Genomic DNA, 25450 nt, shown 5'->3' on the forward strand with positions numbered 1-25450 from the left:
ACCCGTCCGTTAGTATTGCATGAAAGTGCCTGTTTTCCCGTACTCTAGCTATCACTGATTATTGGTAAAAATTTAAATGTATCCAAATCTAATAGGCAAAGAAGGACTCTCCTAATTAGATCTTAGGTGGGGGTCTAAGTTCCTATTTTTGTTTTACAAAAAGTGAATAGCCAGTGTTTCTGAATTGAATGATCTATCCATTTTGTATGGGAGACTTTAATTATATCGCGATTTTGGGGTTGATCATATTCACAGTCTACCCCTTCAAAATGTAGAAAGTGGAAAAAGGGAAGAAAGATCCCACCAAATCTGAACAATGTAGCATGTTTTTAGACTTAGGGATCTTTTCTTCCGGAGGGATTTCAAGTCTGGTCTATTTGCATTGATTGCGGTTATGGAGCATTTAGCTTTTCCAAACCAGCTTTTCTGTACCGCACATGGGAAGACCTGAGGCTGAGTGTAAATTAGGATTGTTTGGTGTGTGCAAAAATTTCTTGTAGAACCAAGAATTCTTTCTTTAGTATTTTACACATTTTAAAAAATAGGTAGCCCCGTCCATTGATTCCAGGTTGCTCATGATTTCCAGAGGCCTTCTCAATGCAGCAGTGAGGTGGAGCCTTAGGGATGCTGCAGCCCCCCTCCCACCAGGTCAGTGGGTCCGGGAGGGGGCTGGGACGCCCGCACTGCGGCAGACGAGCGCGCCTGCGCGGCCGCAGGGGCGGGCTGGTGCGCATGCGCAGGCGCGATTGTGTGAAGCCTGCCGCTGCCGCAGCGAGTCCTGCGCAGAGCGGAGCGGCCGCCGGCGATGTCTGACGCTTCGGTCTGAGGAGCCGTCAGCGACGCGATGGAGCGAGCAAGGTCAGCTGCGCCCGTGGCGTCTCTCAGGAGACAGCCTGGGGAGCGGCGGCTTTTATTCGTCAGATACTCCAAGCTCTCAGGGCTTGGAATATTGTATAAACGGGGAATGTGGGCCCCGAAGTCCTTTGTTCTGGAGAACCGGGTCTGGAACGTTCCGAGGCGCGCCGGCGTGCCGTCCCGCCCGATGCCGTCCTGTCTGCTGCTCTGGGACGCATCCCCGGCGCACCCCACCCGTGGTGCTGCGGCAGGTCCTGGGGTCCCGCTGGGGTGTCTGCGGCGGCAGGGCCGCGGTGGTGGGGAGCATGCAGGGCAACCGCCGTGGGTTGGGGGCGTGGGCGGAGGTGGGTCCATCGCGGAGACCGCAGTTCTGCGGGGTGAGGGGACGTGGGCGGACCGGGGCACTGGGGGTCCTAGGCGGTGGTACGTACGTGGGCGTGATCGCGGGATCGCGGCGGGGCGAAGGTACACGGAGCGACCAGGACTAGCGGGGTGCTGCGTGGGGGTAGGTGTGTGGAAGCGACCGTGGCGCGGTGCAGCCGGGTACGTGGGGAGACTGCGGGGCAGGCTGTCGCGGAGGGGGCTGTGGCGGTGCGGCGGGGGCGCGAGTGGCGAGTGTGTCGGTGATCGCGGCGCGCGGAGGGTCCGTGGGAAGTGGCCGCGGGCATGCCGGCGGTGGGCTGTGGCAGCAGCGGGCACGGCGGCCGTGGGGACTGCTGCTGTCTGCAGTGCCTGAAGGATGCTGCATGACGGCTGTGGCGGGGAGGGGGCGTCGCAGGGAGGGGCAGCGGCACAGTCCGCAGCCTTTCGTTTTCCTATGACTTGCGTCGGTCACTTGTTTTGCCCACGGTGGTGATGGTGCTGTTTTATTAAAAGTGCGCAATGCCGACGGTGCTGCAGGGGCTGCAGACATGCGTGGCGTCCCTGCGTCGTGCACTCCTCCAGGAACCCTCGCTTTTGAGGCTATAGCCTAAGACGGGAACGATGTGCAGAACTTGCACTTAAACGTCTTCTGACTGATGCGGCAGGTGCTGCCGGAGTGGTGCTCTTTTTTTTTTCTTTTTTTCTTTTTCTTTTTCTTTTTTTTTTTTTTTTTTTTTTTATTGCGACTTTTTCTCTCAGGAAGCAGACCGTGGAAGGCTATGTTGAAATAGCCTGGGGTCTGCGTTGCGTCACCGCCATTGTGCAGCTCCCTCAAGATGGCGATGCTGCAGCGGCTCGGATCTGCGCATGCGCAGCAGGGTGGGTGTGGCCGCCGCCTCCCTGGAGAGCTGCCAGTGGAGAGGGGCGGCTTGTGCGTGTGCGCGCTCACTTTCTGCTGTGCTGGTACCCCTCCAGGGTTCAGTAGTGAGGAGAGGAGGCAGGCCAAGGTAGGTGGCTGCCCCTTCCCCAAAATGCTGATTGGGGAAGGATGCAGGTTGCGTAGACACAGCAGAGGTAACAGCCACCTCCACCTGCAACAGGGTGGGCTGTGGGAGCGGGGACAGAGGCGCGGGGGTTTTTGCTTCTGCAGCCTTTGCTTGGAAGGGATAGCGGCCCTCCCCTTCACCTGGCTGACAAAGCAGTTGTGCCTTTTGCGTTGTGGCGCAGTAGAGAGGGCAGGAGGGAGATGGGTTGGCGCAGGCTCCACCTAGCAAGCTTGGCAGCCGCCCCCTACCCATGGTGCCGCAGTAGAGCACTGGAGGGGAATGTGGCTAGCGGCCGGGGATTTGTACCATCTCCGCCTGTGTGGGATGGCAGCTGCACTGGGCTCCTGCTTTTCTGTTCTGCTGTGAACTGGAGTGGTGGGGTTCTGGAGGTCATCAAAGATGCAGCCACCCCAAGACCAGCTGTGCTGCTTCAGGAAGCTCCACTAATGGTAGAGATTTTAAATTGGTTTTCTGACTCCCTAGAAAATCCTGCCTTTTTATTTTTGTAGCTCCTCTTTTGGTTGTATTATGTGCTAATTCTCCCTTTTCAAAGTGGATTTGTTAACTTCTTTTTAAATTTGCTGTAGTCTTTGATTTCTACTTAATACATTTGATAAATGTCACCATTTAAGAGTCATTTGTCCTCCTCAATTTCTGGAGAATCCATTCTGATGCGCCGCGTACTTTCTTTAAATGGGTTGAGGGAGAGGGCATCATGGCTCTTCCCGACCAAGGTTAAAAGGTATTTCAAACACTGGACCTCTTCGTCTTCTGGAAGCTGCAAGCTGCAAGTGGTGCTCAAAGAGGACAAAAGAGAATCAGAAAAGTAGAGACAATCTTATTGGGGTGGGGTTGTGCTTGGGACCGGAGTTACTGTCTTTTCTTGGATTTTTAAATTAAAGATCATTTTTGAAGTTGGAGCTATGAAAATCTGGTAAGAAAGGTCAATGAATAACTGCTTTTTTATTTTCGTCCTTATTTTAAATAATTTTATTCTAAGGATTTTGTCTTCCTTTACAGGATTTTCATGTGGTTACCTTTATCGTATTTACGTTTTCCCTCTGTCTCTCATACCTGGTATGTCTTGTTGCACTGAGTTGTAATTAACAGAAGAGTTAAATACAGGATGCCTGAAAAGGCTTGTTCTGGAATAATCTATTTTTGGGTAGTTTTAAAAATAGCAGGGGTCTAAGGATTTTACATGATATTAATAATTTACCCTTTTTTTCCTGCGTGTGCGAAAATAGTACTTCAAATACATGTATTTCTTGGTTTAACTTCATTTGGCTATTTGCAAGCTGAATATTTAACCTGGTCCGCCATTTTGTAGTCTTTCATTCAGGCCCATGATCCCAACATGGCGGATGTCTGTGGAAGGGCCTCTCGAAGTTTCAAGGTCTGTGTCTTACTGAGTGAATTGGCTCTGTATCGGGGCTTCTTGGAAGCGAGGAGTGTCAGCCCTTTCTGTGCTGCAGAAGAAGGAACCTTGGTTGAGAGGCCATTCCTTATTTTGCTGTCTAAGGCAGGGTACTAGCTGATTGGGATTTATTCACAGACCTTGCCTTACCTTGATTTTACAATTCTGTCTGATCAGTGTGTCACTGCTGAAATGTTTTTCCCACGTACGGTTACTCTGTATCGTTACGTTTCCCCTATCCTGTTCCTTTTCCTAATGAACATTTTTGTTTTCCAAAAAATTTAGTTTTTAAGGTGTCAAGGATTCCAAGATAATCTCCTTTGTTTGTCACTGCCCTCTGTTAGATAGCTATTCTTAGAAAGAATCATTTAAGAAAGCAGGTTGTGAGTACTGCCTTCAATGACTGGGACAGTGAGGTTTTAAAAATCTTACTGCTTACGCATCAAGACCTATCACTGGTACTGTCGCCTCCATTTTTGTGTGTGTGTGGCCCAGAGCCAGAAAGCTTGAGTGAGAATACTGATTAAGACATCCTCTCTCCATTTTTGGATGCCAGGTGGCTCAAAGTTCTGTGTTTTTTTTTTTTTTTGTCATCTTCAAAGAGACCAGGGTATCCCTATATTGTCCAGGCTGGACTCGAACTACTGGACATAAACCGTATCCTCCTCCACCTCAGTCTTTCTGGACTACAGGAAAAGGTCACTGAGGCTGGCCCAAATTCTCTTTTTGGTAATTCTTCCCAGGTTTTGTTTTGGAGGCACTGGGGTTTCTTAGGTTTCTAGGGTACAGATTAGAAGGCTGTCACATTAACTTTTTTGTTTAGGAGACAGGGGTCTGGCTGTGTTGCCCAGGTTAGAGTGCAGTGGTGCAGGTATGGCTCCCTGTAACCTCAAACTCCTAAATCAATCTAGACTCCTGCATCATCCTCCCAAGTAGCTGTTACTGTAGGCTTGAAGTGCTGTGTCCAGCTAATTTTTTTTTGTGGTTGTTTTTTTGTAGAGAGAGGTCTCCCTATGTTGCCCAGACTGGTCTGGAACTCCTGCACTCAAGCAGTGCTCATGCTTAGGCCTCCCAAAGTACTGACATTGTAGACATGAGCCGCTGTGCCTGGCCAAATTTATTTGTTTATTTATTTATGTATTTATGTTTATTCTTGAGATCTTAAATTTTATAGAAAATAGGCAGTTAGTGATAGAATTGGGATCCCATTGCTTTTTGCTTTCCAGGTTATATATTTCCAGGTTATTACTCTCAGTGTAAGTGATTTGAGGGCAAGCATTTAACACTTTTTTTTTTTTTTTTTTTTTTTTTGAGACGGAGTTTCACTCCTGTTACCCAGGCTGGAGTGCAATGGCACGATCTCGGCTCACCGCAACCTCCGCCTCCTGGGTTCAGGCAATTCTCCTGCCTCAGCCTCCTCAGTAGCTGGGATTACAGGCACGCGCCACCATGCCCAGCTAATTTTTTGTATTTTTAGTAGAGACGGGGTTTCACCATGTTGACCAGGATGGTCTCGATCTCTTGACCTTGTGATCCACCCGCCTCGGCCTCCCAAAGTGCTGGGATTACAGGCTTGAGCCACCGCGCCCAGCCAAGCATTTAACACTTTATATGTAGTGGGTTTTTTCATCATATCCTCAGTTTCATAAAATGTTAGTTTCTGTGTTGGGGATGCAGTTAGATAAATGCATATGTGTATGTGAATGTATCCAAACCAGTGTTTTCAAAATAAATCTCATAGATGACATTTATATGTAGATTAAAAAGTAAGTAGATTAAGCCAGGCATGGTGGCTCACTTCTGTAATCCCAGCACTCTGGGATGCGAAGGCAGGAAAATGATTGGAGCTTGGGAGTTCAAGCTTGGATAGTGAGACCTTGTCTCTACATTTATAAAAGATAAATTCAGGGGCTGGGCAGAGTGCCTCACACCTGTAATCCCAGCACTTTTGGAGGCTGAGGCAGGCAGATTGCCTGCTGTCAGATTGCCTGCTGTCAGGAGTTTGAGACCAGCCTGGCCAACATGGCAAAACCCTGTCTACTAAAAATTAAAAAACTAGCCGGGCATGGTGGTAGACACCTGTAATCCCAGCTACTCAGGCTGAGACAGGAGAACCGCTTGAACCCTGTAGGCAGGGGTTGCATTGAGCCTTTGCACTCCAGCCCTGGAAACAAGAGCAAAACTCCCATCTCAAAAACAAAATAAATAAAAAATAATTAAAAAATAAGTTCAGAAAAAAAAAACAAGACAAATAAAAGACAAAAAAATAAGTTCAGAAAGTTGAAGTAATAGAACTTTTTGGTTTGATGGCTGTTTCCTCAGTTGACCTCAGACTTACTATATTGAGCAACTACTGAATTGTTTTTTTTTGGTTTTTTTTTTTTTTTTTTTTGGTAAGACAGTGTTTGCGATTACATACTATATACTATTAGATTAATCATGATTTAGTTGATAGTTCCTTTTATTTATTTATTTTTGAGATGGAGTCTTGCTCTGTCACCCAGAATGGAGTGCAGTGGTGCTATCTCTGCTCACTGCAACTTCCACGCCCTGGGTTCAAAGGATTTTCCTGCCTCAGCCTCCTGAGTAGGTGGGATTACGGGGGCACACCACCATACCCGGCTAATTTTTTGTATTTTTAGTAGAGGCTGAGTTTCATCCTGTTGGTCAGGCTGGATAGTTTCTTTAATTGTATTATATTATACATTATTAATTATATTTGCATGCCCACTGTAATATAACACTGATCAATACTAAATTCCTTTTCATGGCTGAATGATATTCCTTTGGCTATACCATATTTTCTTTATTAATTCCTAAGTTGATGGACATTTGAGTTGTTTACACTTTTTGTCTGTTACGAATATTGCTACTAGGAACATGTATGAGTTTGGGTCTTCATTTACCAGTGGAGTTAGTGTCATATGTTAATTTCATGATTAACATTTTTAGGAAGTTTCCAAAAGCTGTATATACCATTATATGCTCCCACCAGCAATTCCCCACTTCCTTCCTAAACACTGTGATGTCAGATGGTGGCATTTCAGTGCGGTTTTTCTTTTTTTTTTTTTTTTTTTTGAGACAGAGTTTCGCTCTTGTTACCCAGGCTGGAGTGCAATGGCACGATCTCGGCTCACTGCAACCTCCGCCTCCTGGGTTCAGGCAATTCTCCTGCCTCAGCCTCCTGAGTAGCTGGGATTACAGGCACGCGCCACCATGCCCAGCTAATTTTTTGTATTTTTAGTAGAGACGGGGTTTCACTATGTTGACCGGGATGGTCTTGATCTCTTGACCTCGTGATCCACCTGCCTCGGCCTCCCAAAGTGCTGGGATTACAGGCTTGAGTCACCGCGCCCGGCCCCGGTTTTTCTTTCTGAGGCAGGGTCTGACTGTGTCACCAAGGCTGGTGTGCAATGGCATGATCTCAGGCCCCCACAGCCTCTGCCTCCCAGGCTCAAGGGCCCCTCTCACCTCAGCCTCCTGAGTAGCTGGCACCACAGGCATGGACCACCACACCCAGCTAATTTTTGTATTTTTTGTACAGACATTGCGCAAACTGGTCTTGATCTCCTGAGCTCAAGTGATCAGCCAGCCTCAGCCTCCCATGAGCCAATGTGCCCCACCTATGTAGGGTTTTGATTTGCATTTTTATTGACTAATGTTCAGCATCATTTCATATAGATTAGCCATTTGTTTATGTTTGGAGGACTGTCTATTCAAGTGTTTTACCCATTGTAGCAATAGAATTTGCCCTTTTGTTGTTGAGTTGTAACAGTTCCTTACATGTTCTGGTTATCAAACTTGAAAAAATACTTTTGTGATGTGTGATTGACATACAAAAACTGTAGATAATGTTAAAAGTTGCTATGCTAAAGAGATACATATATGCCTTTGAAATTATTATCTTATCACAATTAGTGGTGTAAATGTATCCATCACCTGAAAAAAAAAAAGTTTCTTTGCCTCTGTCTACCTTCTTTTTTTTTCATTGTTTAGATTTTATTTTTGATTTTGGATACTAGACGCTTAGCTGTATGTTTAGGAAATATTTTTTCGTATTCTGCTTATCCTTTCACTTTAGTGTTTTTGGAACAAAGTTGATTTGTTGTTGAAGTACACTTTATTTCTCATACTGCTTGTAATTCAGGTGTTACATTTAATAGACCATTCTGTAATCAAAAATAATAAACATCAGTGTTTAAAAGTTTGCCATTTAAAAATAAAATATGTGGCATGACTTGGAACATTTATATTCTTTTTTTTTTTTTTTTTTTTTTTTGAGACGGAGTTTCGCTCTTGTTACCCAGGCTGGAGTGCAATGGCGCGATCTCGGCTCACCGCAACCTCCGCCTCCTGGGTTCAAGCAATTCTCCTGCCTCAGCCTCCTGAGTAGCTGGGATTACAGGCACGTGCCACCATGCCCAGCTAATTTTTTGTATTTTTTAATAGAGATGGGTTTCACCATGTTGACCAGGATGGTCTCGATCACTTAACCTCGTGATCCACCCGCCTCGGCCTCTCAAAAAAGTGCTGGGATTACAGGCTTGAGCCACCGCGCCCGGCCTACATTTATATTCTTGAAGGAATAAAACAGCTCTGTGTTATTGGTAAGCTGATTTACCAATCTGAAAGTCTAACGTGGCTTAAAAACATCTAGGGTTCAGAAAATTACTGATAGCTTTTGGCAGGTATCCTTTGAATTTTGATTTTGAGATATTATTTGTATTAGTGAAAGGTCCTGCTGACCTTCTCAATTTATCATCTTTAAGCTTTCATAGGTGGCTTCTGCAGTCCTTAATGTGGCTGGTCCAAGTGTGAAACTTCATGTTCTATTCCCTTGAGCAGCCATTTTGTGAGGGATTCTGCTTGTCATAAAATGGAGTGTTTTTTTGTTTTTGTTATGTTGATAGTTTTTAGCCGGAACAGTTCTTCTATTGCTTTGCAAATCCTAAAGCACCATCTGCATGTTTTTTTAAGTAGATATTTTATAATTAAACTATGTTCTATGAGCCCACTATACAAAAGTACGTCTATTGTATCCTTAAAATATTTTTTGAAACCATTTTTGAAATCAGCTTTACTGTTTTTAGGGGGAAGGTGAGGAAGGTAGTGGTGGTATGTGTGTATATTTATCTGCATAAGTGGGAATTTTATATGTATGTGACTAAAAATATTAGTTGACACACTATTTTAATTCCATTTTCTGATTTTTTAAAACCAGGTTTTCTGATCATGGGCTTCTAAAAGGAGAATAGAAGTGGGTAGAGCATAGATTCTGACTGAAGGCTAAACATCTTGTAATAATTTGACGTTTTTAAATTAGATTTAATAACACATTATATTAAATGTAGTCAAAATACAACCTTGACAATAGTTGTTTCATAGATTGATGCAGTCTACCAAATGAATTCCTCTTTTTTTCTGTTTCAGGGATCGCTTACACCTGAGACGGACTACAGAACAGCACGTACCAGAGGTGGAGGTCCAAGTCAAACGCAGAAGGACTGCCTCACTGAGCAACCAAGAGTGAGTACAGACTGTATTTAAAACAAATGCAAGTGAGAATCCTGTTTCAGATTGGAACAAAATACCATGCAATGAGGTGATTCAAATGAACTTAACTGAGGAAGCAGACACGTGTACTACAGAAGATGTGGGAGAAAAGCAGTGAAATTTTTAACCGTATTATCAAAATAACTCACCCTCTTATAGATTTTAATATAATTTATTTTTTTTCTTATACATGTCTAAGTCATTTTTTCTTTATAAAATTTTGTAATTACCCTTCAACATAAAGCATATTTACATTTTTTCTGCATTCTTATATTATTAAATCACTTTGTATATTTGCAAAATGTAGTGTGCACTGAAGTTACTACATATTCTTGCTCTGGTATTTAGGTGTTTGTTTTTGATTAGTGTATTCTGTTAAAATTTAAAATACGTTGCTGTCTTTCATCCTGTTTTTTTTTTTTTTTGAGACGGAGTTTCATTCTTGTTACCCAGGCTGGAGTGCAATGGCGCGATCTTGGCTCACCGCAACCTCTGCCTCCTGGGTTCAGGCAATTCTCCTGCCTCAGCCTCCTGAATAGCTGGGACTACAGGCACGCGCCACCATGCCCAGCTAATTTTTTGTATTTTTAGTAGAGACGAGGTTTCACCATGTTGACCAGGATGGTCTCGATCTCTTGACCTCGTGATCCACCTGCCTTGGCCTCCCAAAGTGCTGGGATTACAGGCTTGAGCCATGGAGTCCAGCTTTCATCCTGTTTTTAGTGTGTGCATATATATATGTGGAATGTATAGATAGGATGTATTTACAGACACACTTAGTCACACATTTTAATTGACATTTCTAGAAGGGACATTTTAATTAAAAATATGTAAACATTTTAAATGACCTAATACATATTTAATCCATGTTGAAACTTTGGCATTTTGTCATTGTCATTAAAATTATGACAGTCAGGGCTGGGCATGGTGGCTCACGCCTGTTATCCCAGCACTTTGAGAGGCTGAGGCAGGTGGATCACGAGGTTAGGAGATCGAGACCATCCTAACCAACATAGTGAAACCCCATCTCTACTAAAATTTAAAAAATCATCTGGGTGTGGTGGTGCATCCCTGTAGCAGCTACTTGGGAGGCTGAGGCAGGGCAATTGCTTGATCCTGGAGACGGAGAACACAGTGAGCCGAGATCACACCACTGAACTCCAGCCTGGCGACACAGCAAGACTCTGTCTCAAAACAAACAAAAAATGCATAAATTATCAGATGTGGTGGTGTGTGCCTGTAATTCCAGCTACACAGGAGGCTGAGGCAGAAAAATTGCTTGAACTCAGGAGGTGGAGGTTGTAGTTAGCCGAGATCATGTCATTGCACTTCAGCCTGGGCGGCAGAGCAAGACTCCCTCTCAAAAACAAAAAATCACTGATTTATTTTAAAATTTTAAATTTATTTTATTCGCTCTTTCAGTGTATATGGCACTAAATCAGCTCTTACTCTTTAGGGCTGGATGATGCATTGTGAGTTCAAAGAGAAATTGGGAATCGGAGCTGGGGAGTTGTCTTAATCTATTTTTTTTTTTTTTTTTTTTTTTTGAGACGGAGTTTCGCTCTTGTTACCCGGGCTGGAGTGCAATGGCACGATCTCGGCTCACCACAACCTCCGCCTCCTGGGTTCAGGCCATTCTCCTGCCTCAGCCTCCTGAGTAGCTGGGATTACAGGCATGCGTCACCATGCCCAGCTAATTTTTTGTATTTTTAGTAGAGACGGGGTTTCACCATGTTGACCAGGATGGTCTCGATCTCTTGACCTCGTGATCCACCCGCCTCGGCCTCCCAAAGTGCTGGGATTACAGGCTTGAGCCACCGCGCCCGGCTGTCTTAATCTATTTTACACAAAGCTTCAAATGTCTTTTCAAATTAATATTCTGCACTTTATGAATTAAATACTGTATAGGCTGCCTCTTATTTTCTCAGTCTTTTGTCTTCTGTTGGGCTACAGCAGGCGTCCCCAAACTTTTTACACAGGGCGCCAGTTCACTGTCCCTCAGACCGTTGGAGGGCCGCCACATACTGTGCTCCTCTCACTGAGCACCAATGAAAGAGGTGCCCCTTCCTGAAGTGTGGCAGGGGGCCGGATACAGGTTAAACCTGAGGGGGACATTGCAATAGGAAATTCTTAAGAGAATTTCCTGTCCAGACGCAGGTTTTTTTTTTACTGAAACACTTCTTAGACCTTTATTAAATCAGAGACTTAGTTACCATTTGTAAACAAAGAGGTTAGAATGGAGAATCCCAAATTAAGATTTATTTAGTGACTACAGTATGAATAATAGTATGAAGATTTAAAGGTATGTGCAGTGCAATTCTTACAACCTGGAGTTAGTGCCAATTTCACAGGTGTACAGATGCCCTCCAGAGCATCCCCCTCCATGCAGACTTCAACTCCAGGCTCCCTGATTGGCAGGGCACCCATACTTTTGGTTATCTATAGCAGGCGTCCCCAAACTACGGGCATGCGGCCCCCTGAGGCCATTTATCCAGCCCCCCGTCGCACTTCAGGAAGGGGCACCTCTTTCATTGGTGGTCAGTGAGAGGAGCACAGTATGTGGTGGCCTTCCAACGGTCTGAGGGACAGTGAACTGGCCCCCTGTGTAAAAAGTTTGGGGACGCCTGATCTATAGATTCTGAGATCCTACTATCTTAGGTTTTATAAATGACTAGTAGAACTCAAGAAAGTGCTATACTTAGGCCGGGCGCGGTGGCTCAAGCCTGTAATCCCAGCACTTTGGGAGGCCGAGGCGGGTGGATCACGAGGTCGAGAGATCGAGACCATCCTGGTCAACATGGTGAAACCCCGTCTCTACTAAAAATACAAAAAATTAGCTGGGCGTGGTGGCACATGCCTGTAATCCCAGCTACTCAGGAGGCTGAGGCAAGAGAATTGCCTGAACCCAGGAGGCGGAGGTTGCGGTGAGCCGAGATCGCGCCATTGCACTCCAGCCTGGGTAACGAGCGAAACTCCGTCTCAAAAAAAAAAAAAAAAAAAAAAAAGAAAGTGCTATACTTAGTAGATTTATTATAAAGGATACAAATCAGCAGATGCGTAGAGCAAAACCTGGGCATGTCCGCTACAAAGCTTCTCTGCCCTCAGGATGCATTACCTGCACATTAGTTTATGTTACCACTCAGGAAGCTCACCAGAGCTCCAGATGTCCAGGATTTTTGTTGGGAACTCATTATGTTGACAAGACTGAATATTTAGGCATGTCACTGAATTCAGTCAGCAACTCTCCTGCCTTCCCAGGAGGGCTTGCTCAAAGCCCCAACCCTTTAATCTTTGATATTTTATGGCTTGGTTAGTCACCATCCTGAGATTTCATTAGCCTGAACTCAGGTGTGATCCTAGGGACTCACCTTGAATAGGAAACACATTTCTTTCACTTGGTAAATTTATAGGTTACATGAATTTACTGGTTACTTCCCAGAAACTAAGGCCAGCTAAATTCTTTATTATGCAGAAGCATGTTTTAAATGTTATTGAAAAAGTATAGAAAGAAGTCCAATTTCCAAATCCTTGTATACCAACAATGGCAGAATTGTTAGCGATTCCCAACATCCTCACCTCAAGGCAAGCTAAGTGTGATTTTCTGTATCTCTTCCTTCTCATCAGATTTTACAGCCAGATTACTGATTCATAGGGGTATGTTGAGGGCTTTTCTCTGGAATTCCCTGCTTACCAGTAGAAGATTGGTTTACATACTTTGTTTTTTGAGACAGAGTCTCACTCTTGCCCAGGCTGGAATGCAGTGGTGCGATCTTGGCTCGCTACAACCTCCGCCTCCTGGGTTCAAGCAATTATCCTTTCTCCCGAGTAGCTGGGATTACAGGCATGGGCCACCACGCCCAGCCAATTTTTGTATTTTTAGTAGAGACAGGGTTTTTCCATGTTGGTCAGGTTGGTTTTTTTTTTTTTAAAAAAGACAAAGTTTTGCTCTTGTTACCCAGGCTGGAGTGCAATGGTGCGATCTCAACTCACCGCAACCTCCGCCTCCTGAGTTCAAGCAATTCTCCTGCCTCAGCCTCCTGAGTAGCTGGTACTACAGGTGTCCGCCACCATGCGCAGCTAATTTTTGTATTTTTAGTAGAGACGGGGTTTCACCTTGTTGACCAGGATGGTCTCAATCTCTTGACCTCGTGATCCACCTACCTTGGCCTCCCAAAGTGCTGGGATTATAGGCGTGAGCCACCGAGCCTGGCCGGTCAGGTTGGTCTTGAACTCTTGACTTCAGGTGATCCACCCACCTTGGCCTCTCAAAGTGCTGAGATTACAGGCATGAGCTACCGTGCCTGGCCAGTTTACATATTTTATGAGCCCTTAAAAAGCCCTGGAAGTTCTGTATTTCAGGTAGTGACTTGTTGGGAGGATCAGCCTGAAGGACAGCCTGAACCTCTCCCTTCAAACGCTCTAGCAGCATATCCCTCCCCAGACTCCTGGGGAAAAAGGATTGTTTCACCTAGGATAATTTGAAAGTGAGTGACTGTATATGGCACTGATGGTGTTTCTTCAGGGCTACCAGCGCTTGTATTTTTAGTTTTTTGGAAATATCTCTAGACCGGTTAAGTATCTACATATCCACTAGTCCCTTGCACAATCTGTGTGTAGAGATTCATGTTTTGTTTTATAATTTCTCATAAGATAATGTCATGCTGTCACCCTAAAGGAAAATCCTCTTACCTGCCGTGGTGGCTCACGCCTGTAATCCCAGCACTTAGGCCAAAGCAGGTGGATCACCTGAGGTCAGGAGTTTGAGACTAGCCTAGCCAATGTGGTGAAACCCTGTGTCTATTAAAAATACAAAACTACCCTTTAAAAAAAAAAAAAAAAAAAAACAACAAAACTAGCCAGGTGTGGTGGCATGCGCCTGTAATCCCAGCTACTCCAAGGGCTGAGGCAGGAGAATCACTTGAACCTGGAAGGCAGAGGTTGCAATGGGGCAAGATGTCATCATTACACTCTAGCCTGGGCAACAGAATGAGACCCTGTCTAAAAAAAAAAAGAAGATCTTAAACTTGTAAGGATCCCTAGTTTTCTTTCCTATGGTTACCTATAAATGTTACCTTTTTATCATTTATATATATTGTGCTCTTGTTCTAGGTGTCAGTTGTACCCAAGACGTTCTCAGCAGCAGCAAGTACCTGTGGTGGATTTCCAGGCTGAACTGAGGCAGGCATTCTTAGCTGAGACACCAAGAGGTGGTTAAAGCCATATTGGAATAGCGAGGAATCTGATTCCAAGCAAAAACCAGGTTAGAGCTAATGCAGCAATGATCAGGAATAAAGAATCATTAAAGAATGGGGTGTCTGGGATTCACTTAATTATCAGTGATGCATAGCTTTTTTCTTAGAGCTTCATGGAATAATCACATTGTAATAAAGTTTAAAAAAGCAAAAGCAGGACCTTAAATTTTCTACACTGAAAGTTTTTTCATGTTTCTGTATTCCAGTTACTGTAGTGCATGCTTTTCAGGTAGTTTTCTTTTGTGGTGGTGGTTTTTTTTTTTTTTTAATGGTATAAAATAATTTCACTATAAATGGCTGTTGAATACCCTGTTACAGTGAATGTTTTATAATTTCCTTTTGGGGGAGGTGTCATATTTTTCTGCCAGTAGTTTGAACTAAATTTTACCAGCTTTGTATAAAACTTAAGGTAGAATAATTTTTTCAGATATGCAGATGTGAAAATAAATTTAATCAAGGAATACGAACTTAAGGTACACTTTTCTAAATTTTATTGCAAAGTATTGTATTAGTATTCATAGCCTTCAAAAAAATAGCAGCCTAGTTAAAACATTCTTTCACAGCTTTAGGTATTTTAATTTGAATATAGTTTATACTTACTGAGTTATAAATACACAGCACATGATTAACCATAAGTGTTACAGAATCTAAATACTTTCTTGTGGTTATTTACTAATTACTTTTTGTTTTGCCTTTTTCAACTTTGTTTTAACCAGTGTATTTCCTATTTGAATCAGCAGACAGTGTAATAAAAATATTATTCATAATTTTTCAATGTGATGTAGATTTATTTAGTTTTATTTTTATGTTGTTGCTTTCATTTTTTAGGAGGAAGCTATTACAAAGTTGCTTTTGATTTATTCCCTTGTTTTCTCTTTGTGATTTTTCTTTTTCTCTACTTCAAGTTTAGAATGCCCTCATTTCTGAGTCTGTTTTTGAAATACTACCCCTCTACTTGAATTAATTAGACTTATTTATGGCCACCATTTTGAGTATTTATTTATTTATTTATTTGGCTACAAAGTCTTACTCTGTAGCCCAGGCTGGAGTGCAGTGGTGTGATCTGCGCTCACTGTAACCTCCACTTCCAAGGTTGAAGTGATTTTCCTGCCTTAGCCATCCAAGTAGCTGGGATTGCAGTTGCCTGCCACTACACCCAGCAATATTTTGTAATTTTAGTGGAGACGGAGTTTCAACATGTTGGCCAGGATGCTCTCAGATTTCCTGACCTCACGTGATCCACCTCCCTTGGCCTCCCGTAGTGCTGGGATTACAGGTGTGACCCACAGTGCCCACCTAGCTCATTTTGAGTCTAAATCAAAAGAGACAGAAGTTTTCTGAGAAATCCTCCTTTCTTGAATCCTTTGTACTCAACATTTTCTAGTTGCATAAGCAGATTGGAATCTTGTAATTGTCCCAAGCTGTTCCCTAGAGTAAGGGAATTTTTCATTGAATAGGTGTGTACAATTGATTTTTTTTCTTTTTACATAGGAATTTGTTAGCTTCTCAGTACACAGATCTTTGTAAATTTTGAAATATAACATTTAAGTCATACATTATAGTCTGCAAGTAGGACCATCTTATGATATTTAATTTTATCTTATTCTAGTCTCAACTGCTAGTTCTATGTAAATGGTAACTGTTACTAGGATTCCTTTAGGGCAGGGTTTGGTGATATATCTGGACCTCTACTTGTTTATATATAAATGACGTTTTACTGGAACACAACTATGTACATTTATATGTGTTGTCTGTGGACACATTGGTACTACATTAGTGCAAATTTGAGTAGTAGTAACAGATTGAATGATGGACAAAGCCTAAAATATTTACTGTCTTGCCATTTAAAAGAAAAAAATGGCTGACTTTTTTTTGTAGAGGAGCACATTCAAAGAAGAAAATGCCAAAGTGGGAGCCAGTGAGTATAGTCAAATTGTCGTAGAAAGTGATGAAGAATGGATTATAGAAGTATATATGAAGTATACATTACAGGGTAGACAATCAGATGAATTTTGCTGGGAAGGGCTCAGTCCAAGAATCATGTTACAGCCTGCTGTGGAGGAGGATGTGTAGTCTTTAATAACATTTAGGCCGGGTGCGGTGGCTCAAGCCTGTAATCCCAGCACTTTGGGAGGCCGAGGTGGGTGGATCATGAGGTCAAGAGATCGAGACCATTCTGGTCAACATGGTGAAACCCCGTATCTACTAAAAACACAAAAAATTAGCTGGGCGTGGTGGCGCGTGCCTGCAATCCCAGCTACTCAGGAGATTGAGGCAGGAGAATTGCTTGAACCCAGGAGGTGGAGGTTGTGGTGAGCCGAGATCGCGCCATTGCACTCCAGCCTGGGTAACAAGAGCGAAACTCCGTCTCAAAAAAAATAAAAAATAAAAATAAATAACATTGAAACAGTTGGTATGCTTTTTCATTAAAATTGTAAGGCACATGAGAGCCAGGAAAAATAAGAAACTATGTGGATGGGCGCAGTGGCTCATGCCTGTAATCCTATCACTTTGGGAGTCTGGGGCTGATGGATCACCTGAGTTCAGGAGTTCAAGACCAACCTGGCCAACAAGGCGGCGATACCCCGTCTGTACTAAAAATACAAATACTAGCCAGTCGGGGTGACAGACACCTGTAATCCCAGCTACCTAGGAGGCTGAGGCAGCAGAATTGCTTGAACCTGGGAGGCAGAGGTTGCAGTGAGCCAATATTGTGCCACTGCGCCCCAGCCTAGGCGACAGAGCAAGTCTCTTAAATTAAAAAAAAAAAACAAACAAAAAAAACAAAAAAAAAAACAGGTTATGAGTATTAGCTTTTTGTTTGGTACCTAAAAATTTACCAGGATACATATCCAATATATATATATATCTATATAGATATCTATATACATATGGATATATATCCATATGTATATATGTGTGTGGATCCTAGTGGAAAGAAGAATATAGATACACATACCCACATACCATATAGCCTCCGAGTATGGTAGACTATGTATATCCTCTGGGTTGGTGTAAGTACGTCGTTCATACCATGATAATATCACCAAATGTATTTCTCCTAATGCATACCCATCGTTACACTATTTGTTTATTTATTTCAAGATGGAGTTTTGCTCCTATTGCCCAGGCTAGAGTGCAGTGGCATGATCTTGGCCCATTGCAACCTTTGCCTCCCAGCTTCAAGCGATTCACCTGCCATAGCTTCTCGAGTGGCTAGATTACAGGTGCCCAATACCATGCTGGCTACTTTTTTTGTATTTTTACTAGAGATAGGGTTTCACCATGTTGTTCAGGCTGGTTTGAAACTCAACCTCAGGTGATCAACCTGACTTGGCCTCCCAAAGTACTGACATTACAGGCGTGAGCCACTGCACCCGGCCACTAACGTGATTTTTTAACTTGTCCTTCATTACGTGATGTATGAAAGTTGTTTCTGAGAGTCTTGTATGTACATATTCCATAGTTCTGTCTTCCATTTTGATACGGGAAGTTTTCGGTAGGTTTATAACACATTTAGTTCTTAGTGGGGAAAGATTGCCTACCATCATCTTGAAGCAGTTTTAGGGGGAAGAAAGAATATTGCAGATGATATCATAGGTATTTCAGAAAAAAGGAATAATTGAGATGTTTATATACAGTTGATACTATTTCTGAACTAGAGAGAGAGAGACCATACCTTAATGAAGAATGGGAAGAAAAATACTAAATTTTGGAAAATGAAGCTTAGGTTTTGAAATACTTAGGAATTGCTAGGTAAAATAAAATTCAATGAGTTTCATCAGTCCTAAATGTGTCAAATGTGGGAGTTAAGAATGAGTAACTGGTGAAATTTGGTAGTCCCTTGGTCAGGAAGCAATGAGAGGAGTGACTTTTTGAACAAGTCTTTCATAGTGATTTTCATGTAAAATTGTCTGCCTGTTTTAAAACATGGTAGATTGCAGTACAGCTTTAACATGCTTTCCTCTGCAGGCTCCATCTGCTCTTTGAAGCTTCTGCCCAGCTTGCATTGTTTCTAGGAGAACCTGCGTCATACCTTTATCTAGAGCCTTCCCCTAGGTCTTCAGAACCATCAAGTTTTAACTGTGGACATTGGATTTGGTGGAACAGCAATCATGGTAAGCTGTACGTTCAGGCAGAGGATGGAAAACCTGCTTTAAGGGCCGAAAGGAATAGTTTCCTAGCATGTGCAGTGATTTTGGGTTCTGAATGTTGCAAATAAGGATATATCCGTGGATATGAATTCTCATTGCATTGAGTATCAGCTGGAGATGAGCTGATTTTTTTCCTTTTTTTCAGTTGGAGTCTCTTTCTGTCTCCCAGGCTGGAGTGCAGTGGTGTGATCTTGGCTCACTGCAACCTCTACCTCCTGGGTTCAAGAGATTCTCATGCCCTGGCCTCTTCATTAGAGACAGAGTTTCTCCATGTTGGCCAGGCTGGTCTTGAACTCCTGACCTCAAGTGATTCGCCTGCCTCGGCCTCCCAAAGTGCTGGGATTACAGGCATGAGACACTGTGCCTGGCCATGAGAAACGTTTTATGATGTGAGAAAATGTTTTTAGTCATACTTCTGGTGGTGAAGGACTACTGCAGATGATGGACTCTCGGGTCAGATTACAATAAAGAGGACTTTAAAAACGGAAGGGTTTGGGCGTGAATGATACAGAGAAAAGCAGTCTGGAGAGAGAGAAGACCCTACATCATTGTGGTTTGGTTTAGTTAGTGGGAGTGGACAGTTTAGAGCATGCATTGTCAAAGAGAAGGATAATCACCCCTACGGAGGTGAAAATTGGTTCTTGAGATGTAAAAAACTTTTCATAATCCTTTGTAGTCCTTCAGAGAGCCATAGTAAATATGGAAGAATGTTGGTGGAAAAGGAGGAAAGAATATTTGTTCATTTAAGGAAACCAGGCTTGGATTATGTAAGAGTGGAGATGAAACAGGAGAAGATGACTAGGGTGCAGGCATGCTAAATGTGACTCTTGTCTTACTGCTTCCAGACTGTGGGCAAGAGTAGCAAGATGCTGCAGCACATTGACTATAGAATGAGATGCATCCTACAAGATGGCCGAATCTTCATTGGCACCTTTAAGGCTTTTGACAAGCATATGAATTTGATCCTTTGTGATTGTGATGAGTTCAGAAAGATCAAGTAAGGTTGATGTGGGTGAATGGGGTTGGAGACAGAGGCAATGGCAAGGGAAGGCCATAGATGGATTAAGGGATTTCCAAGGGTAACTGAAGTAGGTAGGGAAACTATGGTAGAGCCAGTCTATTGTTTAAACTCTAGACTTGATCTCTGAATTAGATCAGAGTCTGCATCTAAACTCTTTTTTTTTTTTTTTTTGAGACGGAGGTTCGCTCTTGTTACCCAGGCTGGAGTGCAATGGTGAGATCTCGGCTCACTGCAACCTCCGCCTCCTGGGTTCAGGCAATTCTCCTGCCTCAGCCTCCTGAGTAGCTGGGATTACAGGCACGCACCACCATGCCCAGCTAATTTTTTGTATTTTTAGTAGAGATGGGGTTTCACCGTGTTGACCAGGATGGTCTCGATCTCCTGACCTGGTGATCCACCCGCCTCAGCCTCCCAAAGTGCTGGGATTACAGGCTTGAGCCACCGCACCCGGCTAAACTCTTTTAAGTTTGTGAAACAATCATAGATTTATTACTGGGAATAAAAGCATATGCTATGATCAAAATATTAAGTTACTTTATTTTTAAAATTGAGAAACATGCTGCTGTTAATTGGTTGGCTTCTGCAGCAGTCTTATACCGAAGAAGTCGGTTGGAATAGACAATACCAAGTTTTCTTCATCATTGAAGAGTTGGGATATGGTTACCATTTGCTTATTACTGTTCCCATTATTTTTACTATTATTTCAGTTCCATGTCACCTGTCATTATGATTAATTATTTAAGTAATTTTTAAAAGATTACCATTTTAATATAAAAACTGAAGTTTCAATTTTGTCTTTTTTTTTTTTTGAGACATAGTCTCACTCTTTGACCCAGGCTGGAGTACAGTGTCTCAGTCTCGGCTCACTGCAACCTCGGCTTCCTGGGTTCAAGCGATTCTCTTGCCTCAGCCGCCTGAGTAGCTGGGACTACAGGCACATGCCACCACACCTGGCTAATTTTTTATATTTAGTAGAGATGGGATTTCACCACGTTGGCCAGGTTAGTCTCAAACTCCTGACCTCAGGTGATCTGCGCAACTCAGCCTTCCAAAGTGCTGGGATTATAGGCGTGAGCCACTGCTCTCAGCCCAGTTTTGTCTTTCTTAAAAGGTATTTTACAAAAGAAATTAGTTTTGTTGTAGTGTAACATCAAGGGAATATTCTGTAAAAGACCGAAGTTAGATAGAAAAGAGCTTTATTATTTACCCTTGTATTATTAACAGTGTTTAGAGATTTTGTTTGTTTTTCAGTCACAACTCAGTAAATGTTTAAATAGTGTCAGTTGTCTTAATTGATAATTGATGTTGTATAAATATTTTAATGACTGAGTGATCTAGGCATCACTAAAATTTATCTCATTAAAATTTAATTCTGATTTATAGGCCAAAGAATGCGAAGCAACCAGAGCGTGAAGAAAAGCGGGTTTTGGGTCTGGTGCTGCTACGTGGGGAGAACCTGGTATCCATGACTGTGGAAGGGCCGCCCCCCAAAGATGTAAGAAAGATGTAGGGCAAGGCAGAACTTTAATCTGCAAGAACGTCCTATTGTGTGAGACATCTGAAATCAGGGTACAGCACAGGCACAGTTCAACGTACATTGGCAAGTAAAATATGCCAGTCTCTTAATAACAACTGTTTATTGCCTGTTCTATTTGGGATTAAGAGTTTTTTTGTGAATTATTCTACGTGCTGGGCTTTACCCAGGTAAGGGTAGGAGTTGCTCATTGGTTTTTGCTTGGTATTTTTATAAAAGAGATGTTTTCATCATTTGACAAAATGTGCATTTTAAGCACAGGATACCTCCATAGTACACTTACTTGTTCATTTGGATCACAACTAGTATGAGATGGGTGTCCTGAGAAAATGGTGGAGAGAACTGATCTCTGATGAATAGAATACTGAGAACTTTGGTCAATCATTTGGTTTTAGGTTATACGTTTTCCTGTTTCAGACTGGCATTGCTCGGGTACCACTTGCTGGAGCTGCAGGAGGCCCTGGGGTTGGTAGGGCAGCTGGTCGAGGAGTACCAGCTGGTGTGCCAATTCCCCAGGCCCCTGCCGGATTAGCAGGCCCTGTCCGAGGAGTTGGAGGCCCGTCCCAGCAGGTGAGGAACCAGCAGAGGGTTTTATATTATTGGGAGAATGTGACGAAGCCGGGGAGGCTGAGAAGATTTAAAAACCTAAGTGTACATGTCATACTATGTAAACAGCGTATAGTCCAGGAGGAACTGGTAGACACATACACAGGAGGAAGGGAATAAAACTAGCCACTTAAAATGGTCATGGGGTGATTAAAGTTACCCAAGTTATTCTTGGTAAGAGTAACTTGCCACTAGTGGTGAGTAAACAATGCATGGATATCCCAGAGTTGAAAAGATGAAAGGGCTTTTTGGATGTGAGTGGATCAAGATTAGTTTTTAAAATATGGAAATAGGCCTGGTTATTTTTTATGGTATTTTTAAAATTTGAGTTTCTTGGCTGTGTGTGGTACGTCACACCTGTAATCCCAGCACTTTGGGAGGCTGAGGCTGACAGATCTCTTGAGCTCAGGAGTTGGAGACCAGCCTGGCCAATGTGGTGAAAACAACCCTCATGTCTACTAAAAATACAAAAATCAGCTGGGCTTGGTGGCGTAATGCCTGTAATCCTAACTACCCAGCAGACCGACACAGGAGAATCACTTGAACCCAGGAATGGGAGGTTGCAGTGAGCCGAGATCGTGCCATTGCACTCCAGCCAGGGTGGCAATACTGAAACTCTGTCTCAAAAAAAACATGGGAATGATGAGAGAAGTACATCATTGCAACAGTTAATTGTATCTAATAGGTCATTTTTCTAATTTATTTTGTGTGTGTGAATAATGTGACGTTTTGCCTTACTTTGTTTCTCACCCTGTCTTCTCAGGTAATGACTCCACAGGGAAGAGGCACTGTAGCAGCTGCTGCTGTTGCTGCGACTGCCAGCATTGCAGGAGCCCCAACACAGTATCCACCAGGACGGGGGACTCCGCCCCCACCTGTCGGGAGAGCAACCCCACCTCCAGGTAAGGAGCTGGTGAAAATGAAGATGAGTTTTGATCTCTGATGTGAGATAGCTTACTGATTTAAGGCACATCCTGAGAACCTAAGAATTTGGGGAATATGCTTCCGTCTTCTAGATACTGGTTTTTGATGAAAGACATAGTATAGTAATTGTCAGATAGAAATTATTTGACTCTATCATTGTTGTCTGGCCCATTTCTTTAGGGATTATTTGGACTAAATTCTAACAACTTTCCTAAGCTAGTTTATAAGGCCTTTATTTCTGCCTTTTTTCACCGTAGGCATTATGGCTCCACCACCTGGTATGAGACCACCCATGGGCCCACCAATTGGGCTTCCCCCTGCTCGAGGGACGCCAATAGGTATGCCCCCTCCGGGAATGAGACCCCCTCCACCAGGCATTAGAGGTGAGTGGGAGTGTAGGGGCTGGATGGTTCAGCCAGGCCCCTGAACATCTGTATCCTCTTTTTCTCAATGTTTCTATTTCCTTTCAGGTCCACCTCCCCCAGGAATGCGTCCACCAAGACCCTAGCATACTGTTGATCCATCTCAGTCTCTCTCTCCCCTGCAATGCGTCTTCTGAAATTGTGTAGAGTGTTTGTGAGCTTTTTGTCCCCTTGTTCTGCATTAATAATAGCTAATAATAAATGCATAGAGCAATTAAACTGTGAGGTACTGTTGTATATATTTTGTTGCCTGTTGATTTTGATGAGATCTTAAGTTACTGTGGTGAGGTGACGCCTATTATGCAGTTGATTCAAATCATGCTGTATTTAAGTCTCAGGATAAAAAGGTTTTCTGCTTTCTAACTTTTACTTTATGCCTTGAGTGGTGCTGGTTTAATAATGTTTTCATGACCCAGGGGGTTTAAGTGGTTGTACTGTTGCACACATGGCCTTTTGCCTCTCATGTTGCTATGTCCCATTATCTGAAGGGAAGTGGGGATGGGATGAAAGGCCTTGTAAGGCCACCTGTATAATGAAGGAAATTATAGTGAATCACACTCCATGCTCATTAAATATGAAGGCATTTGAAATGGAAGTTACTCTTTTTTTTTTTTTGACATGTTGATCTCAGTTGATCAGGTTTTACCGTGCCCTGTGATCAGAATAGAGGATGTGATATTGGTATATCATTTTCAACCATTGAGTAAGTGTTTATTTATGAATTACTAAATGAGTAGTAGATCCTGTGTACTTTGAGGCAGGAAGTTGCATATTTTGAGTTAGTAAGTTGTAATACTGATAATAAAGATAGCTGACACACTAAAACATACTTGGCACACTGAAATACAAATTAACAGTTACGTCCAAGGATATCACTAAGTGACGTACAGGGATCTAAATAGTTCAGGAATGCCCTAGTATCTAGGTCCAGTTTGAGATGGTTGTGGAACAAAGAAGCCATTTATAAAAGGGAAGAAACTTTTAGGCAGTAAGGGAATGATTTGCGGTGATGATAGCAGTGGGTTTTACCAAGTGCTACAGAGATTGGTGTTAATGCCATAACGATACTGATAGACTGATTGGAATTACATTTTTTTCTCTTGAATTTACCAGTAGTGGTTGTGAATGTCACCTTTTCCATCTTTTAAATCACATGCTTGCAGGTGGTAATCACCCAAGGAAGAGGAATTATCAGAGTGACAACAGTTCCTGTTACTGACTTGATAAATGGTCTCTGCCAGAATAGCTACTAGGATTAATGGCCACTCTCAGGTAAGGAAAATAAAGAGGCCAAGCCTTAGTTGCTTTAGGAGATTATATAATATAGGAGTGACATCACTGTTTACAGAATTTATAAATGTTAAAACAAGCTTCTTGATTTACCAAAGCCATGACCAAAGTACTTTATCTGGATCTTTGAAGGCCGAAGAGCTTCTCAGTTCAGACAAATTAACTGATGATAAGACAAACACTTTTTCTCTGCAAACTGTGGGGTGGTATGTAGAGAGACCTGTGAGTTCTTTCCATATTGCTCTGCAAGTACTTAGAATTGATTACTTTTTTTTTTTTGTTTTTGGAGGGGAAGCGTTTCTCCTTGCATTGGTGCGCTGGTGTAGATGGGCCTTAGATTATGGCATGAAAGATTATGAAGCATATTTGAAGAAAACCTGTTTTCAGGATATTTTTAATTGAATATGGCCTGTTGCATGAGTTAAAGGTAAGTTATAAGAACTCTAGATTTTGCAAGATTCTTGCTTCTTGTAGTTACTTCGCTCGGTGATAATACTGTTTTCTTTTGTCTGGAACTTCCTGGCCTCTTTGCAAATCCTGATTGTGATGATATAATAGAAGAAACTTTGGATATAGATTTTAGTATAATTGAGTGTGGTAAATTTTTTGTTACGGAATGCTAGTCTATGCTTCTGTATGTTTCCACTAGGGATGCACATCAGCATACCAGTCTTCAAATATTCTTGGTAGTTAATGCTTGATGTTACTTAACAACCATCCTACATTCTTGCATTAAAATAAATACATATCTCATCTAAAACATGATGGGTCAACTTTCTGATTTCCTGATATGCATGTTAACTGACTCCACAAATATTTCCATGTTGCACATCATGTTTGCCATGCGTTCATTGTAGCTTATAGAATAATTTCAAATAGAATTCTGGGATAATTATGCTACCTTAAAATAGGTTATGAAGTATTTGAGGTATTCTATTTTTATGTGATAAGTAAACTTGGCTTGGAATTGAAAGGATTTTGAAAGTTGCTTAGGGAAGCTCCCTGCTTTTGTG

At 42.6% G+C, this 25450-nt stretch overlaps 3 protein-coding genes across 3 annotated transcripts in view; all 3 read left to right on the forward strand.

Moving 5' to 3' along the window:
- LOC120368057 (nuclear pore-associated protein 1) overlaps positions 1 to 9197 on the forward strand; it is a 192541-nt gene extending 183344 nt beyond the window's left edge. The window contains exon 3 of the mRNA XM_074398627.1: positions 9112 to 9197. The gene's annotated coding sequence lies outside the window, so the exon portion shown is untranslated. The remainder of the gene's footprint in view (positions 1 to 9111) is intronic.
- SNURF (SNRPN upstream open reading frame) lies at positions 732 to 18548 on the forward strand. Its single transcript, XM_074398657.1, has 4 exons — positions 732 to 858; positions 9112 to 9207; positions 14344 to 14494; positions 18459 to 18548. The coding sequence occupies exons 1-3, from the start codon at positions 845 to 847 to the stop codon at positions 14447 to 14449; spliced, it is 216 nt and encodes a 71-aa protein (XP_074254758.1). The 5' UTR covers positions 732 to 844; the 3' UTR covers positions 14450 to 14494; positions 18459 to 18548.
- Positions 18514 to 23384, forward strand: SNRPN (small nuclear ribonucleoprotein polypeptide N). Its single transcript, XM_010332843.3, has 7 exons — positions 18514 to 18604; positions 19486 to 19637; positions 21045 to 21156; positions 21613 to 21765; positions 22565 to 22703; positions 22983 to 23108; positions 23196 to 23384. The coding sequence occupies exons 1-7, from the start codon at positions 18602 to 18604 to the stop codon at positions 23231 to 23233; spliced, it is 723 nt and encodes a 240-aa protein (XP_010331145.1). The 5' UTR covers positions 18514 to 18601; the 3' UTR covers positions 23234 to 23384.
- The last annotated feature ends 2066 nt before the right edge of the window (positions 23385 to 25450 follow it).

This window comes from Saimiri boliviensis, chromosome 5, assembly GCF_048565385.1.
Source record: "Saimiri boliviensis isolate mSaiBol1 chromosome 5, mSaiBol1.pri, whole genome shotgun sequence".
In the NCBI taxonomy this organism is placed as follows: Eukaryota; Metazoa; Chordata; class Mammalia; order Primates; family Cebidae; genus Saimiri; species Saimiri boliviensis.

Excerpts from the sequence above, each read along its gene's own strand:
- SNRPN (XM_010332843.3), top strand. Across the intron at positions 21,157-21,612 it reads AAGGGCCGCCCCCCAAAGAT|ACTGGCATTGCTCGGGTACC; the intron begins GTAAGAAAGATG and ends TTCCTGTTTCAG. Across the intron at positions 21,766-22,564 it reads TTGGAGGCCCGTCCCAGCAG|GTAATGACTCCACAGGGAAG; the intron begins GTGAGGAACCAG and ends CTGTCTTCTCAG.
- SNURF (XM_074398657.1), top strand. Across the intron at positions 9,208-14,343 it reads GCCTCACTGAGCAACCAAGA|GTGTCAGTTGTACCCAAGAC; the intron begins GTGAGTACAGAC and ends CTCTTGTTCTAG.